This window comes from Lynx rufus, unplaced genomic scaffold (genome assembly GCF_022079265.1).
Source record: "Lynx rufus isolate CCGP_SWC_20201006 ecotype Redwood Valley unplaced genomic scaffold, mLynRuf1.p SCAF_4, whole genome shotgun sequence".
Lineage (NCBI taxonomy): Eukaryota > Metazoa > Chordata > Mammalia > Carnivora > Felidae > Lynx > Lynx rufus.
In genome coordinates, this window is record NW_025814856.1 from 102,375,001 (window position 1) to 102,392,766 (window position 17,766).

Consider the following 17,766-nt stretch of genomic DNA (forward strand, 5'->3'; position numbering starts at 1 on the left):
AAGGAGGCAGAAATACATCTACATGTCAAAACCGAGCTCCCCTCACTTTATGTAATGGGCATGTTCCCGAAAAGTTATAAATAAATAAAATGTCTGTATATCAAATCATATTTTAAAAGTACCAGAAATATAAATCATTTTTCAAGCCTATTGGATTATAATGGCATATTCCTTTATAAAGACAATACATGTCTGTTAATTGGATTCATTTGTAACTGTGGGTTTTGGAATATTGCTCACCTAAACACTCATGATCGTACAGGCAACATCTAGAATCTATGGATTTGGGGGCTTCTCTGGAGCAGAGGAAACGAAGGACGATGAGTCTGATGACATCCCCTCATTGGAGTCTAAGATGATGGGGACAACATACCTCAGAGTTTTCACAAAGACACAGGCTGTCCCTATTCTCTTGTCCCACAGTGTGGAGCAGAAGCAACAGCCAGTCTGCCAAGTCATATTGTTCCCTCAGAACAGCTATTAAGCAGAAGTCTAACGCACTTATGTGCATGAGGGGGAGAAAATAGTATGGCTGGGACACTGGCTAAAACAGAAAGAAAAGAAAATATAAACTCAGCTGCAATGTCACCCTCACTCATATCACTTTGGGAATTATTTAGGGGAGGGGTGCAATGAGGGTAATTATGGATGGAATGCCAAGCCAGATTTCAAATGTCTTGGCTTCTGTCAGGAAAAAAAATGCTATTTAAAGAGAACTTCGTGTAGCTAATATTCCTGTAATTGCCATCAACTCTTCTCTAGTTGGTGTTAGCTAGCTGAGGCGTTTTTAACATGAAGGTGTGGCTAGAAAGATGTCTCCCCATCTCAGAGTAATTGTGTCAGGAGAGGGTGGTGAAGGGTGGGGGCCGCAGAGCAAGAGCTGAGAGCTCTGTGAGCAAAATGATTATCCTAGCTCACAGTTCCTTTGATATGTCAACTGTGCTACCGATTTGCAGGAAACACATATAAAATTTTATTGGAGCAATCCTGCCCCCTTTACTTACATAAGGGAAAATATAAATCAGCCAGAAATAACACTGGCCAGCTAGAGCAGCAAGTGAAGCCAAAATAACACCATCCAGAGGAGCACTTTACCATGAATGTAATTTCACTAGCTGGGAGAGCAAAAGCCCAGGCTGGGTTGATGATCATAGCGTGGGGGGCTCTGGGGTGGGGTTGGCAGGGAAAGGGAAAGTGGGAACACCACAGCCATGGTGGCCAAGCACCACCCAGCCATCCATATTTCCCGTACTGAGCCCCAGTTTCCATCTCTGCAAAGGGTGGGTAAAAATTCCTGCCTCATAGGTGGTTGTTGTTGAATAAGATAGGATCTTGTAGGTGAAACGAGAGAGTAGAGAGGCTAGAGAGCAGGCCATCAATAAATCTAAGCTGAATCTGAATTTTAGTCCAGCTCAGCAAGCACGAGGAACAACCCCTGAGATTAGCTGAGGGTTGTTTTCTTTTAATCTAGTGATTCAATGTCTGCTGCTCTCTCCCTCCCTTCTTGTCATCCCTCCATCCACCCAGTCTTTTTTGAACATCTACTGTATTCCAGGCACTCAGCCATGTTCTGGAAATATGATGGTGAGCAACACAAACATGGGCCCTGCCCATGACAACCAAAAGCAAGAGACAGAAAATTAGACCAATCTTAAAATGACGTGAGAGAATGGGAATGAGTGAGTATACCGGGTGCAAAGGGAATGGAGGCAGAAACATCTAACCTGGACTGCTGGGAGGAAGAGGAAGTCATGGAAGGCTCTGTGTATGAAATGACATTGAAGCTGAGAACCAGAAGGATGAGAACTTAACCAGGGAAAGCAAGCATCATGGGTGTGTAGGTGGGTGACGTGCTCTAAGGAGGAGCGAGAATGCGTACCAGAGCCCAGTGGTGGGTAGAGCCAGGCTCACTCAAGTTCGATATGGCTGGAGTCCAGCTTACTGACATAATACATGTTTCTCCAACAAAACAATGTTGTTAAGTCATGCTAAGTAAAGGTGTGGGAAGTGTAGGCAGCAGTGGGACTGGGGTCAGGTCCTAAAGGACCTTGTAAGCCAACCTGAGGAGTTGAGAAATTATATAAATGATGGATATAAAACTCCAACAACTTGGCAAGTCACAAGACCTGTGTGGGAATCCCTGATTTCCTCATATACTAAATGGGGGTGGAATAGATGGTCATCAAGGCCCCTTCCATGAATTAAAGGAGGCACTTAAATTCTGCACATATCCAAGACCTACAGATGCTCAACAAGCTGCTTCTTTGATGGAACAAAAATTCCACTGGCTCGTGTTGAAAGTACCCACACTGCATTAAACTCTAACTGCACGCCACAGTCTTCTCCTTCATATCCTTTGAGCCCCAGAAATACGTTATCTGGAACCAGGCTAAGCCAGGAATGGCAAGAGGCGAGCTCAGTTTGAGGAAAGGTGAATTTGAGATAATGCAAAGCTTGGCATTACATTAGCCTTAAATAGAAACCCACCCAGATGGCAATAGCACCTAGGCATGGTATAAAACAAAAGACTATCCAGAAGGAACACAGGGCTGTACATTTGTGAGAATGTGGAACAAAACTCCTAACTTTGGTTTGCAGAATCCTAAATCACAAGATGTCCTGGTGCATTTATTTTGAGCAGATGGTAGTCTTTTCAGTATCAGTGTCTATTTCTAAATTAAATTTGGGATATTGGTGGAGAATGGAGAAGAATGTCAAATGAGGCTTATCAGCCTCACCTCATCTCTACCTTGGGCAACCCCCTCTGACTAGCTCTCTTTCTACTCACTTTAAGAGGCCTTAGGAAGGCACTGTTTTCTCCTCCCTGTATGACACAGGAAATTCCAGCCCCTATTATGCTGGTAACTTCAGAAACTCTTAGAAATCCTACATAAAATTAACTCCTCTTTCAAATGTTCAGCCCAACTTAATCCTAAATGTAAGTTGCTTTGTTTGGCTCTCCCAGAGCTTGAAGTTGAAGTGGGGAGCAGAGGAAAATGCAATTGTTATCTTACTAAATCCCCCTTCCTTTCTGCTCCCCAGAGCACAGGGGAATGGATGAGGAAAGAGGACAAAGAAAGGAGGGAGGGAGGCAGAGGAAGATGGGGAGATAAGGAGGGGAGAAGACAGAAGAGGTGAAGGAGAAGGGAGGAGGGGAGAGTGGGAGGGAAATGCAGCCTGTGGAAGAGCAGAGTTTGCTGCCCCCCAAGCCTGGAGCATTCCCGAAGTTCTCATGACACTCTGACCCTGAGGATGCAGCCCCACTTGGACCTCACAGAGAACCAGGACAGCGGTGGTTGAGACTGAGCAGGAATGCGCTTCAGGGAAGATGTGGGTGGCTGCTAGCACAGGCGAAGATTCTATAGACAATCTCGATTTCAAATATTCTATTCTGGAACATCATCTGATTTTTGTGGTTGACAGGGACCCTGCCTCCCCACATGCACATTCCTCCTTCATGGCAACCACCTGTCCTTGGTCTGTGTGTGTGTCCAGGAAACCCAGGGCCAGGCTAATCATATTTTAAGTCCTGCTCCTCTGGAAGCATCCACGGAGAGGCCTGAAGGAACCCACTGAGGAGTCACATTTGCCATCAAAGACTTGGTACAGAGAGGCAGCCAGAAGGGAAAGGTGAAAGACACAGACTCTGGAGGCAGATGGCTCAGGTTCACTATCTCTCTCTCTTCTATCAGATGTATGATCTCAGGCAAATTACGTAGCTGCTCTGTTCCTCAGTTTCCTGGGCTCTATGATGGAGATGATGATAGTGCCTGACTAGGAAGGGTGTGGTGAGGATTAGGTTACGTCAACTCTCTACCACTGCTTCTTTCACTAAGCCAACATGCCAATGGGCCTTTGTACTCCATGTTGTGTTTGACTTTTCAGTTGTTTATTTAATTTGGGTTTTGAGATGATCTGGATAATCAGGGGAAGCAGTTCCAATACGAGGTGTCAGAAGTTTAACAGTTACTTAGATGCTTTTGCAATTCATGTATATGGATGCATTTTCTAGACGATGGACGTAATAAAAAAAAATCTACAGCCAATATTCATCTTTTCCTCTTTTTTAGGGTGAAAGTCCTCATAAAAGCATAGACTGTGGTTGTAACTGGATTACATGATCAATCATCAAAGCAGGGGGGCTGTTCTTTATTTGTACAACATCTGTTTTGAAGGTTCCTTGAATTCAGGCAGCACCAGTGGTGGAATTCTGGGAGTACCTGCTGGGAGTCCATAGGTGTGAGAGAGGCTGAATGAGCTTCCTCTTTCAAACACTTAGGTTCCACTTTTTTTTTTTTTCTGTCATTTTAAGTTCCGTAGACATTCAATTGATGGCTGTTGGCATGCAAAGGCAACAGGATAACTCAGAGGTTACAAAACAACTCCTTTAACATTGGTCTTCATAGAACACCAGCAGAGAAAAGGAATCTTTTAGCAGCCAGGATGATCCCTTTAAATGGTAAATCAGATCATACCCATTGTTGGTCCAAGATGCTGTGATGGTTCCCAATTTCACTTGGGCTAAAAAAAAAAAAGGCCCAGGTTGTTCCAAAGGCTAGGACGCCCTGTGTGGCCTAGTTTCTGCCTCCCTGCCTCACTCAGACCACAGTGCTCTTCCTGCAGACCCTTGGGCATGCCAGGGGTATCCTCCCTTGGGCAATGGCACATGGGTTCCCTCTGTCTGCATCTCCACATGGCCGATTGTCTCATCTCCTGCAAATCTGCTCAGATCTCATCTTAATAAGAATCCTATTTAGTTCTACAGCCTGACCTACCCTGCTCTCCACCTAACAGTCTCTATCCCCTGGTTCTAGCTTTCCTTTTCCTCATCATACCAATCACTTTCTAACCCACTATGTGATTTTTCTTTATTATGTTTCTTGTTCATTACCTCTTCTTCATTAGAATGTTAGTTCCAGGAAGGCAGAAGCCTTGTCTGTTATGTTTTCAGATGAATCCCCAGTGCCTGGCACCCAGAAGGACCCAATCAATCTCTGTTGAATGAGAAACTTGCTAAGAAGCTAGCAGGGTGGCAACATAAAGTTAGATTTTGCTTGCTTGAGAAATAATGGCCTGCCTTGGTAGTAGTACCTCTCTACCAGTATAAGAAGACCTCTTTCCAAAATGAGCTTGCATTTTTCACTGTCAGAACACCTCCCTCCTTTTTTTAAATTTAGTTTTTTGAGAGAAACAGAGACAGTGTGAGTGGGGGAGTGGCAGAGAGAGGGAGAGAGACACTCCCAAGCAGGCTCCACGCTGCCAGGGCAGAGTCCAACACGGGGCTCGATCCCACAAAACTGTGAGATCATGACCCGAGACAAAACCAAGAGTCAGACACTCAAATGACTGAGCCACGCAGGTGCCCCAGAACACCTCCCTTCTTAGACCCAAGTGTGCTTTTGTGCTGTTTCCTTGGACTTGGGACAAGGCTAAAGTGCCAAGTCCATGGCCACTGCTCTGGTCGTAGCTCTCAGGCATAGTTCCAGGGCTGTGGCCCCTGAGCTGAGATCTTCTCACCCTGCCTGCTCAGGAAAAAGGCATGGAGCTCTGACTTCTCAGCTGTCAGTGGGGGCCACTCACAAGTGAATGACACTCAGCCACCCCAGCTAAGTGAGAGCACTGCCACCACCATTCCTCTGGGCATTAGGGGCCCTAGTGTCTCCACAGCTGGGGGCCCGAATCGGGTTCATCCTGCAGCACAGCTGGAGAGTCTCCAGCAGCCCCATGATCCGAGAGGTAGATCCTGGCTCTGGGCTTCCAGCTCTCCCACAGCTTGTTGGCACCTCCCTCGCAGGTGGGTGGGGGTGAAACTCAAGTCACTGGTGTTCATCTGGGGCTCCAGCGAAAGAGATGGCGAAACCCAGAGGTGAAACTCAGGGTGTAGTATTTTTGGATTCCATGTATCTCTCCTATCTCTAACTCTGTTACTGAAAAAAAAAAAAAAATGACATGGCTACAAAATGAGACTCCCAGAAGAAGATAAAAGGAATCATGTATTTCATTTAAAAAAAAAAAAAAGAGGGAACACCTTTTTTTGGTCTTGCCCACCAACTCTTGCTGTGTCCATGATCTCATCTCCAAAGACCTGAGGTTTTTTTTAATAGCTCATAATTACTTAATCATTCCAGTTCTGCTGTTTGTTCTCAGCTTTAAGTGCCAGATAAACACTTATTAAGGAGATAGCCTAAATTCATGGAAAAACCAAAACAACTTGAGAACTTCTTAATAGTGATTCCTGTCTTACAATTAAAGCGACATGAAAGGAGGAAAACGGTGTCGAAATACTAGAAAATAGTCTCCTTCCCAAGGTCTGTTTAGAAACTCAAACTTTAAAATTTCAATCTGAATTTAATTTTGCCCTCTAAATCAATGCGTTCCTCATGCTGGCAGTTCTCAACCAGTGCGCTGCCCTGCACCCTGACCAATGTTGCCAGCCACAGATGATCAGTGTGGAAACTGTATTTCGTCTGTGGCCAAGGCACACGGGGCTGCTGAGCCCCATGGTTTAGGCAGAACAGGAGCAGCTGAACTGACAGCATCCTCAGCGTTGCAGTGAGCCAGGATGGAAAGACAGCAAGAAGCAAGATAAAATTCAATGTGCAAAGAGTTAAGAAGCCCAGCGTGGTGTTACTTGGCACCTAGAAAGACGACATGTCTATAGAAACGTGGAGAACTGGCTAGGCAGAATTGGCCAAAGGCAATAGGGTCACAACTGGGAAGATTCTCTAAGGTATGCCCTGCAAAAATCTAAAATGAGAGCAAGACTGTAAGATTGAGAGCCACCTCTCTAACCTGTCATTAAAAGGAAACATGAACATGACGAGAAAATTATGAAAAGCAAGAAAATTATGAGAAGCAACCTATCTTAAAGCTGGGATAGGACTCTGAGATTTCAACTAAAAAGACACTGGATATAAAATAAAACCCAGAAAACATGAAAAAAAGACAAAGAAGGTAGAAAGAGGCTTTTGGATTAAAAATAAAGAACGAGCACACAACAACAAACCCTGTTTCAATCCCCGTGGTACGTACCTTGGAGTGAGGCCTGTAAGTCTTTCATGTTTTGGTCTAAAAGCTGTGAAGGAAGGAATCCTGAGCCTGCCTGGGGTCTGGGGTCTGGCTCTCCGGCGGCCACAGTGGGCACTGGCTCCTTCGGCCGGCCGTCTCCAAACACGGCAGCCCACTCTTTGCTGAACTCACCCTCGTCCAGGGAGGAAGCATTGAAGATCTCACTCAACAGAAGCAGGTCATCTTTGTCAGCACCCTCGGGTTCTAGGGTCCCCGCCACTGGGCCCGGGCAAGCTGATCAAAGTAACAGAGCACAAAACACATCACCACCCAGCGCCCAAGCTTTTGGGAGCAAATACAGGGGGTGGCTGGGATGGAGCACACTGGGTGATGGCTACATTTAAGAAAAAGTTTATCAAACCATAAATGATTCTCATCATAGTCTCTCTTAAATTCCAGAATTCAATTTCTAGTCCCACTGTCACTCATACCCCTTCCTCCAAAGCAAGTCCAGTTTCTGGGCATCAGTAGGATTTCCATTAAAAACTCTAGGGTTTTGTTCTTTTCTTAATATAAAAGCAAATTTACCACCAAAACATTTCTCAGACAGGAAACAAAGCCAGGATTGAAGGCATGTGGGAGGTTTTCATTCCTTGTTTGTATAGCTTCCCAAATCTTTTCACACAACAAGCCCTAAAGCCACAGCCACCACACCCTGCAGGAGTCTGCCCTGTCATCCACAATGGGGAGAGGACACTTGCCACGCCTTGGGCAGGAACAGAGGATGTCAGGAAGTCCAACAATGACCAAGGAAGGCCTCTTGCTTCCTTTCTCCTTTGCTGCAACTAAATGCAACCCACCTCGAGGCTTTGCCAGAGCAGAGGAAAGGTGGGTCTGGTTTGCCTGAGGGCAGCAGTGAAAGAATGACAGGAAAACGGCAAATTATGGAACCACCTAGAGAAGGCCAGAGACACAGTCCCTGGAGGGTTGGAATGAGAACCAGACCAGAGGGTAAGCCCCAAGGCCATTCTTTACTTGCTGTGTGACTACAGCAAGACCCTTAGCTCTTCTGGGTCTCTTGTTTTTTTCACCTGTAAAATGATAATATTAATAATGCCCACCTCAAAGCATTATCAGGAAGATGAAAGGAAATACACCTTTAAATCTCATTGCTTGTCCACAAGGGAGACTTTAAAGAAGAGATTCATTCTCATAATATGAACACTGACAAAACACTTAACAGGGAATACAAATAGAATGGGGGCATCACTAGCCAGAAATCCTACAAGACCTTTCACTGGGTTTTCTACATATTTTGAACACCAAAGACTGATGGTCTTACTAACTGTGGCTTTGCTGTGGTACCTAGTTGCCACATGGGAACTGCAAACGTAAGTCACGAAGAGAAGGAATAATCGTGATTTGTATTTTCTGAGCTATACTGCAATTCTGATACTGTCATATTAAGTGAGATTAACAGGTTTTCCTCAAATATATGAGACAATTAGCAAGTGAAGGCTTTTAAAAAAAATACATAAAGCTTATCTGTCAGCTTAACTGGATCTACTTTCAACCACACTTTATATAAAGGTGTTCTGACTGAGAGGACTTCTGATGTGCTAAGCAGACTGGCTATAAATCCAGGAAGGGAGGAGTCCAGTCACTCTCTTATCACTGTGGTTTAAAAATAGTAGCAAAATATGGCTTTAATTGGACAACTGTCTAAGTATTCTTATTGTTTGTGTTACCACAGAAATTTGCACTGGACGTAGCTTGTAGGTGGGTGGTGAGAAGACAAGGGAAATGGCATTTTAGTAAATAGGCTTGCGAGACAGTTCTTTAGAAGGAGGGTGGGCAGCCAGGACCCACCTTGACCTGTGCATGGTGGAAAGGCAGGTGGGTAGGGTAGGACAGCCCATATTTGTGAATGCAGGCAGAAAGCATGGCTGTGTCCATTAACATACACCTCGCTAGGCATCCTCCCTCCTTTCAGCTCTCAATCTCACTTGATGTCAACTCTTTTTACATATATTAACTTCACAAATCTCCATACATTCTACTTTCATTTGGGACTGGAATATCCAAACCTTTTCTCTTGGTTTACTTTCTGGCCTGACTGAAACCAGCTGATTGCGGAACCAAACCTGTTTTACTAGAACCAATTCAAATCAAACAGTAGACTCTAGAGGAAGGGATGACTTTAGATAAGCACTGGAAGTTATGCGTATTCTTCCTGAAGTCACTTTACAGCCCTCTGCTAAGTCAAACCCTGACTACTCTTTGATTTGAATTAACATCATCAATTTATTTGAATTGACATTTGATTTGACATCATCAAGATGTTAACCCAGGGAAGATCATGACTAACATTAGCAACAATAAGTAATAAATGTTAAGCCTTCCAAAAAATAACCAGAAACTGGGGAAGCTTCATCTTTAACTATTTAGGTTGTGTGTGACAGTTTTGAGTGGACTTCTGTGGGTTTTGTTAACTTGGCATCCCTTCCCTCTTCCTCTTCAGTTTTCCCTTTCTGGAAACACCTTCTCCACCAGATCCTGGTGAATACTACATAAAGTGCCTCACCACCCCTCATCTAGACTGGCCAGAGTCCTTCATTTCTCAGGCCATGGAGACTGGCTCAGGGATGAGCACATGCCAGAGGCTTCGCTGAGTTTGGTGTATGGAAGGGGGAAGGAGGAGGGTGTCTTTCTCAGACTCCAGGTTCTAAAGATACAGTTTTGAGGCTCCCAGGAATGAGAGAGCCTGACATAGAACAACACAGTATCAAGAGTTGGAAACAGAATATTGACAACACTGTCTAAGCTCTGCATCCAGCCTCATTTGAGGCCAGTCCATCACTGTATGTCCTCAGTTACATGGACCAATACCCAATATGTTCTTTTCTTTTTAATTTTAAAGTTAAACTACTTAGAGAAGGGTTTCTATTACTTCCAACCAAAAGATTCCTCACCAATATTGTATCCTGTCAAATTCAACTTCACTGAAAATAATGAGAAAAGGACCCATGGCAAGGATGATACTGTCTAGAGCTATTTCTTAACAGAAATTTACTTGGAGATCTACCACTGAATTTGGGCTATTAGTGTCCTGGTTATTTAACAGTTAAAGTGGGCTGCACAGTGGACATTCCTCTAAGAGAACTTATTACTTCACTAAAAGCAATGAAACTGGCACTGACTTGAACCAGAAAACAGGGAAACCCAATTACTGCCCTGATAATTAAGATGCTTGAAATTACTATACATAACTCATAAGAAAAAGTTAATTACAAGTAGAAAAGGACAGGCTTAGGTCTGTAACCAGACAAGTCAAGACTTGAAAAATAACACTAGCTCTTAAGAATCAAGCTATCATTTTCCTTGGAAATAATTCAGCTCAACTGTGAGAAAATGGGGACACACACAGAGAGATGACAAGCGCTTTGAGAGAAACCCTGGTAAAGGCTGTACAGGCAGAGTCAGGGCTTCCACCCAGGTAGCTGAGCAAGTATCATGCCTGGGTCATGGCACCCATCCTGCTTTTGCTTCAAGGGTGAACCAAAGTTCTGGAGCTCTCAAGCGCCAACCCACAGATACAGATACCATTCCAAGTCCCCGTCATGCTCTTGTAGGCTCCCGAGTCTCCATGTTCACTCTCACATCCAATAACCCAACCCCAGATGTTACTACAAAAATAGAAGCCAATAGACACAATGAACTCTAGTTCTCACCTCTAGGCCTTCAGCTCTATAATCCTTTATGAATTCCCTCCTTTTTTTTTTTTAAACGTTTATTTTTGAGAGAGAGAGAGAGAGAGAGAAAGAGAGAGAGGCAGAGAGAAAGAGAGAGACACAGAATCCCAAGCAGGCTCTTGGCTCTGAGATGTCAGCACAGAGCCTGACACAGGGCTCAAACTCATGAATGGTGAAATCATGACCTGAGCTGAAGTGAACGCTTAACTGACTGAGCCACCCAGACGCCCCTCCCTCTTCCTTTTTTTTTTTTTTTTTAACGTTTATTTATTTTTGGGACAGAGAGAGACAGAGCATGAACGGGGGAGGGGCAGAGAGAGAGGGAGACACAGAATCAGAAACAGGCTCCAGGCTCCGAGCCATCAGCCCAGAGCCCGACGTGGGGATTGAACTCCCGGACCGCGAGATCGTGACCTGGCTGAAGTCGGACGCTTAACCTACTGCACCACCCAGGCACCTCTCCCTCTTCCTTTTTAACATCAGCCCTAGGTACACTCTCCCCTCCTGCTGGGAGCCTGCTCTGCCCCCACTGGGATTCAGCTCCAGCATCTCTATTCTTTCTCTCTCCAAGGCTTCCTCTCCTAACCTCAGAAGACGTGTGCACATCCCAGCAACAGCCAATCTTGCGACTGCTGTCTCCTTGGGCACCCCGTCCCATCCCCAATGTTGCTGCTCTGGTTTCTTCTCCCTTCTACAGCCACACACTGTACTTTGTCACTGCTCTTATTTCCGCTACCTGTAGTCAAGTTCCTGCCCCTGCTCCAAACAGCAGTGGCCCTCCTGAAGGTTACCAGTGAGATCTTCATGGCTGATTCAAATCCCTTTCTCTGGCCTCACCCTCTGTCGGACTTTGTCCTGTTGTACAAGTTGGAAATGCTGTCATCTCCTGGGTCTCCATAAAGTGGCTCTCTCAGATGTCCTCCTATCTCCTCAACAATACTATCCCTGCTGCCTCTTCCTATTCTGGTTGCCCTACAGTTTCCTCCTGAGCCATATCTGCCTTCCCTACATTATCTACAGAACATCTTATCTATTCTCATGGTTTCAATCTCACCTGGGAAGACTTTCAAATCTCCATCTACAATTCCAAGTTTTCTTGAACTCTGATGACAAACTCCTGACTCAAGGGTCCCTTGGGGTTTACTACTGGCAAGCCTGCTGACACTCCATAAAAGGCACCCTCCTCGCTGTATACCTTTGTTCAGTGCAGCTGTGAGAGTTTCATTTTCTTATTTTAAAGCCTTCAATGGCTCCCTCTGACTCCCGAAGAAAGGAACACTCCTTACAGTGGTATTCAGGACCTCTGCAGTCCAGCTCTAAGGCAGCCCTTCCAGCAACTCATGAGGCCTTCAGAGAAACCTATGCTTTGGCAAAACTCCCTCACATTTGCCATTCCTCAAACATGCTTTCCTGCCTTCCTGTCTGGAAACCTGTTTTCTCCCAGTGAGATGCCTAGAGAGAAGAATCATACTGAACTGAAAGGAACCTTGGAGATTATCCCCATTTAACTCACTTTACAGATGAGGAAAAAGATACCCAGGTCAGATGACCTGCTCAAGGTCATATAATTTATTAGTTACAGATTATCTGTGTGGGGACCCCTGGCTCACAGATTAAGATGTTTTCTCAGTGCAGCACACCGCTTTTCCCTCAGAGCCTGTTAATGATGTCATATATAAATGAATATTCAAGCTTTTGTAAAGTGTTGAGGGTTTCTAAGGTCAGATGGCTCCACCAGCAGCCAGGCAAAACTCTTGGCTGTAAGCAGCATGGCAGAATGGCAGACCCACGCAGCATGTTTGCCTTGTACTGGCCAGGGGTTCAAAAATAAAATTCCTAGGCCCCTGGGAAAATATTCCCTAGGAAAACTGATTCTGAGCCAATGAGCTCTAACTGATTCTGACCTAGCGAGTTTTCAGAGTGAAAACTGACATACAGAGGAAGCTCTCTTAAGTTCAGATGGAGGGTGGGTGACAGAAAGTAGATGTGGGACACTGGTGACAGCCCACTCAGGTTATATTTTTGAAATCATACTGAGTTTCATGACCTCAGCATGAATTAGGAACCTAGGAGATGGAAATGGAGCTACATAGACCAAAAATGAGAGCACAGCAAAACAAAGAGATAAATGTCACAACAGTTACCTTCATCTGTGTGTGAAACAGGAAGACTCTGCTTCTCTGTTTTTCTCCCTGGTCCCCACTCTCAGCATTATGACTAATGTAAAGGCCGCACATTTGCAATACATATGAAAAACCCCAGCAACCAACACAATCCTCACATCACCTGACAGAGAGTAAGGCGGGGGGAAGTGGGGTGGGAAACCACCGTACAAAAAGTCTAACGAGAAAAGTATTCGTCCTTATAAAAGGCTCCGGTAACAAATTGTACTTGTTTGGAATCCAAGAATACTACTTCTAAAAACTCCCTTGTGGTGAAAAAAGACACAGCTAATAATAATAATAACAGATGGGGAAAAATCCATCTCTACCCACTCTCTGGAATACACACACACCCCAAACAAAAACAAAAACAAAAATCCCAATCGTGCTAGACCCTGAGTAAGCACTCAAAAAAAGACTTCCTGATGATCCCCAGTCCTGGTCCTCCATTTTAACATTAGATCTTAACAAGCAAGTAATCTTACTGAAAAACTTGACACCCGGGGCAGGAGGAAATCTATACAGAACACTACTGACTATAGGGTGATCAAGTAAGAACAGGAGAATGTTTGGTTTTAAAAATGCACCATTATTTTATGAAAGGACCAATGTCAGCTGTTCATCCTAGGATGCTGAGGGAGACAGGGAGAAGAAAAAGTTTATGAAAAAAGATAACAAGCTTAGTCTTTGCCACACTGCGTGTGAGGAAGCAATCAGGTTCCTAGTCAGCTCTATACAGAGAACAAAAGAGATAGTCCTGAACATCTGGGGAGAAACCAGGCATGGGGCCATAAGCCTGTATTATTGTTACAGGCCAAAGGTCTGCACCCGGACTAAAGGGAGCTACTGAATAAGCTTCTTTGTCGTTCTGATGGTTGGCCAGAATTTAGAGTCACAAGTCTGAAAGTAGTAACCAAGGAAATGGCAGAAGACAAACGTTTTAGTTGCAATGTGTACAATTATAATTTTTTAAAATTTCAGTTAGTCTTGTCCTAGAGAAGGATCTTTTGGATAAATCCAAGTAATGAGATTTAGGTGGGCTAAATTCATCTAGCTATGTAGCTAGCTTTATAGCTTCACTTCCTGTTCAGTTATCTGATAGTTCTTTTTCTCAGCCAACTTTGAGGAATACAAACACTCCTGCATGTTACAACTAACTCATGAATTGAAGCTGGGATTGTCACATGTGCTCACAAGGTGATTTCAGAGCCACTTTAAAGTTACTGCAAAATGTCACTCAGTTTTTTTCACTTAAAAATTTGTATAAACTGGCCAAGTATTGGTTTGCTATTTACATTATCTATTTAGTTGGAGAAAACACATTTCATTACGACACTGAATCGGAGTGATTTTTTGGGGCAACGGCTCCTGGAGAACTGTCTCCTTGTTGTTGTCATAAGTGGTCTGCTTTTTGATAACACTGTACCATGGCGTGGCCATTACTTGTCTAACAGAATTACCACTGGGAGTGAACTGGCCCCCAAGCAGCAGGGCGCTAGAGCTTATAGCCCCCAAGTCCTATAAAGGCAGCCATCCCTGGATTAAGCTCTTTTTATTTCTTGATTGCTTAATGTCTTGCATATTATTATCAGTGTTTTAATTCAGGATCTGGGCCTTCTGGCGGTTTTCTGAAGGGCACACATTTTGAAGTCAACTAATTATCGTGTGTTCTTTTCTTCATTCACCACAAGTTCTGTGCACTGACAGAGTATTTCTAGACTTGTGGTCATGTTAATCTTTAAGCTGATGCTGCCCTAGGGGTTGCCAATGCAGAAGAGTCAGATAGTGACAGAACATGGCTCACGCCTCGAGAAGGGCTTTATGGCCTGGCAGTGATAAAGGGAAAGGAGAGATTATGTGACATTGCATTTAACTGAGACAATCTGTAAATCAACTTTTCTGCCTGAAAACAAATAAACATTTTGGGAAAGAATATAGTCACCTCCCTATCATTAGAATTAAGTGAGTGCTCAGAAAAAGGGTATGAGCTGCTATTCTATGAAACAAAGACTGTTAACTGTAAACCAATGAGTTATAAAAGTTGTTTTAAATAAGGGGAAATATAACAATCTTATTCCAGTGTATCTGTGACAGGCTCTGGATGAAGCTTATGAAAATAAGCATCTATCTCAGGTAGTAGCATTTCTGATTTAATTCTGTGAAGAAATACATGGGTACTGGGTTAATTTTTGTTTTGCCATTACTACCAAGTTGAAAAAGTCAAAATCCAAAAGCAAGAACCCTTTTTTGTAAGAAGGGGGGAAACACAAGAATATGGACTTCTACCTGCTTGTGTGTATGTAAAGAAATAGGGATGAGAATATGGAATAGAGAGGAGTGGCAAGCAGAAATGGGAGTCAGAATTTTCCACTGTCTACATTTTCACTGTCATTATCACGTACTGATGCGAATATACATATTCAAAACTTATGTTTATTAAAACAGTGAAATTAAATAGATAATAAAAGAGCAAATTACATGAACAAGAGGTTGGCAACAGGAGAAATAACAGTCTTCCTTTCAAAACAAGTTGAAAGATACAGCTAATTATAAATAACTTGTGAAATGTTAAGATTTGGTAAAACTACGTGGTGGGTACCTATTGTGTGTTAGATTATTGTCTTTATCTCACCTTTGCAAGCCTGCAATATTTCTCCCTCCAAAAAAGTTTGTGAGAAAAGCCCTTTATTTCATAAAAATAATCTATCCTTATGCCAAGTGGGAAACATTTTTATGAAAATGGAGGCCAGGTAATGGCAGTCTGCTTTAATTATTTGCTTTGTACTCTCATAACCCGAGGTGATTTCAATATTTACAAATAAGTATGATTCTGACAAAAAAACATGTGGACATTGATGAAATATTGCAAAGTGTGTTGCCTGGAATGAGAAATTGGTAAAGAAAGCAGGTTTCTTCCAAGTTTATAATCCTAAGCCCTGGAAACTTAATGTAAGAGTTCTACTTACTGCCTTTCCATTTTTGAAAAAGCTTTAATCAATGCCTTCTGTTCCCCAGACTTCCTCTCACACTTCAGGAATTAAACCCAAATCAAGCTCAAACTGAGTAGAGGAAATTGTCGGCCCTAGTTAAATGGGGTCCATAGGATCATCTTGCCCCATTTCCAGTCCTAGGAGAAACTTGTTCCATCAGGGTGGACTATGGACCAGCAGTCCAGGACAAAGGGTGCTCTAGAGTTTGTCTCAGAATCTCAGTGGAATTTTGGACTTGTGATAAATCATCAGAAGCAAACCCTTGGTGGGATGGAAAACAAAGGCTATACCAGGCTGAACAGTCAATTTCCTGGGGTCATTTAAGACTATGCTTATCTCAATCAAATCCATGCTTTTGGATCCTCTTTTTGGGAGTTACTTAGTAAATTATTTTAGGTGGTGAACTTGGGTGGGTGACCTAGCCAGGCAAGTTCTTCCTCTGCATTTAACTAAGGTTCCGTAGGGGCGCCTGGGTGGCTCAGTCGGTTAAGCGTCTGACTTCAGCTCAGGTCACCATCTCGTGGTCCGTGAGTTCGAGCCCCGCATCGGGCTCTGGGCTGATGGCTCGGAGCCTGAAGCCTGCTTCCAATTCTGTGTCTCCCTCTCTCTCTGCCCCTCCCCCATTCATGCTCTGTCTCTCTCTGTCTCAAAAATAAATAAACGTTAAAAAAAATTAAAAAAAAAATAACTAAGGTTCAGTGGAGGTGCAGCACAGTATACCACCGGGACAATGTTTCTAATGCCACTGTCTCAACTGCTTACCATCTGAAGAGTGTTCCTGTGTCAGAGGTCATGAGAGACCCTGTATATACATGATCTCCAATTCTGACAACAGCCCAGGAAGACTGTTGCTATTGGTTCCATTTTACAAATGGAGCAACTGAGGCTGAAAGAGTTAAAGTGTGAAGCAAATTAAACCTAAGGCCATACAGATAGTTTATGGTACAACCAGTACTCAAATCTAGGTCTGGTTCTGAAAGCCATGTTTTTTCTACTATAGCATACAACCTGTGACATAACTTTTAGCTTTAGTAGTCTGAGTATTATGTAATTAAGCTAAAGATGACAAATCCCACATGTACTAATTTGTACTTGGGCATATTTAAAGTCATTTATAAAGACAAATGACAGTTACTTAAAAACAATTTGCTTGGGAATGCAAAGCTATTCAAAAAAATAAACATTACATTTTCCTGCATGTAAAAACAGTATTAAAAAATTAAATTATAACCCCAAAGAAATATATAAATCTTACCACCTTCCTCGGGTTTTATGCCTAATAGTTCATCTGTAGGTCCATTAAAGGAAACAAAGAAAACAAAATTATGAGTCAGTTTCATTTTGTAAGGAGTTTGTCAAATTTATTAAAATTGAGTCATTTTCCTTAATCTAGATTACCTGAGCATGCATTATGTGTAGAGCTTTTGTCTAAGGCAGTTAAAATGCTTTTTCCATCTTCAGCTGTAAACAGAACACACGCACTTGGTTATCACGAATTCAGAATGGTGTGTGGGTTTGTATACTATTTCAGTGTAAGGTAAACACACAGCTCATCACACAGAAGCAGGGGTCCTCTGATTACATTTTCTCAAGCTGTTGGCTCTCCATGAATTCTGAGCTGACAGCCTTGAATCTTTGCTTTGTTTGGTGGAAAACTATATGACACTGACTACACACTTCTTTCATGGACAAATGCATGACTTAAGTAATTGACTACTGATGGTGCTGTGAACGTTAGGCATTTGGGTCTGGCTAAAATAAAAGGGCACATTACTGAGTGAAAGAAGTCAGTCTGTAACATAATTCCATACATACAACATAATTACAACTGTAGAGAATTCTGGAAAAGGCAAA

The 17,766-nt window shown here is 43.2% G+C and overlaps 1 protein-coding gene across 2 annotated transcripts in view; it reads right to left on the minus strand.

The window, feature by feature from the left end:
• ICA1 (islet cell autoantigen 1) overlaps positions 1 to 17,766 on the minus strand; it is a 129,022-nt gene that overhangs the window by 5,808 nt on the left and 105,448 nt on the right. For both annotated transcript variants that reach the window (XM_047097079.1, XM_047097078.1), the window contains exons 10-12: positions 17,311 to 17,373; positions 17,168 to 17,200; positions 7,033 to 7,302 (exon numbers count right to left, since the gene is read on the minus strand). In XM_047097079.1, the coding sequence (XP_046953035.1) occupies positions 7,033 to 7,302; positions 17,168 to 17,200; positions 17,311 to 17,373 (366 nt within the window). The remainder of the gene's footprint in view (positions 1 to 7,032; positions 7,303 to 17,167; positions 17,201 to 17,310; positions 17,374 to 17,766) is intronic.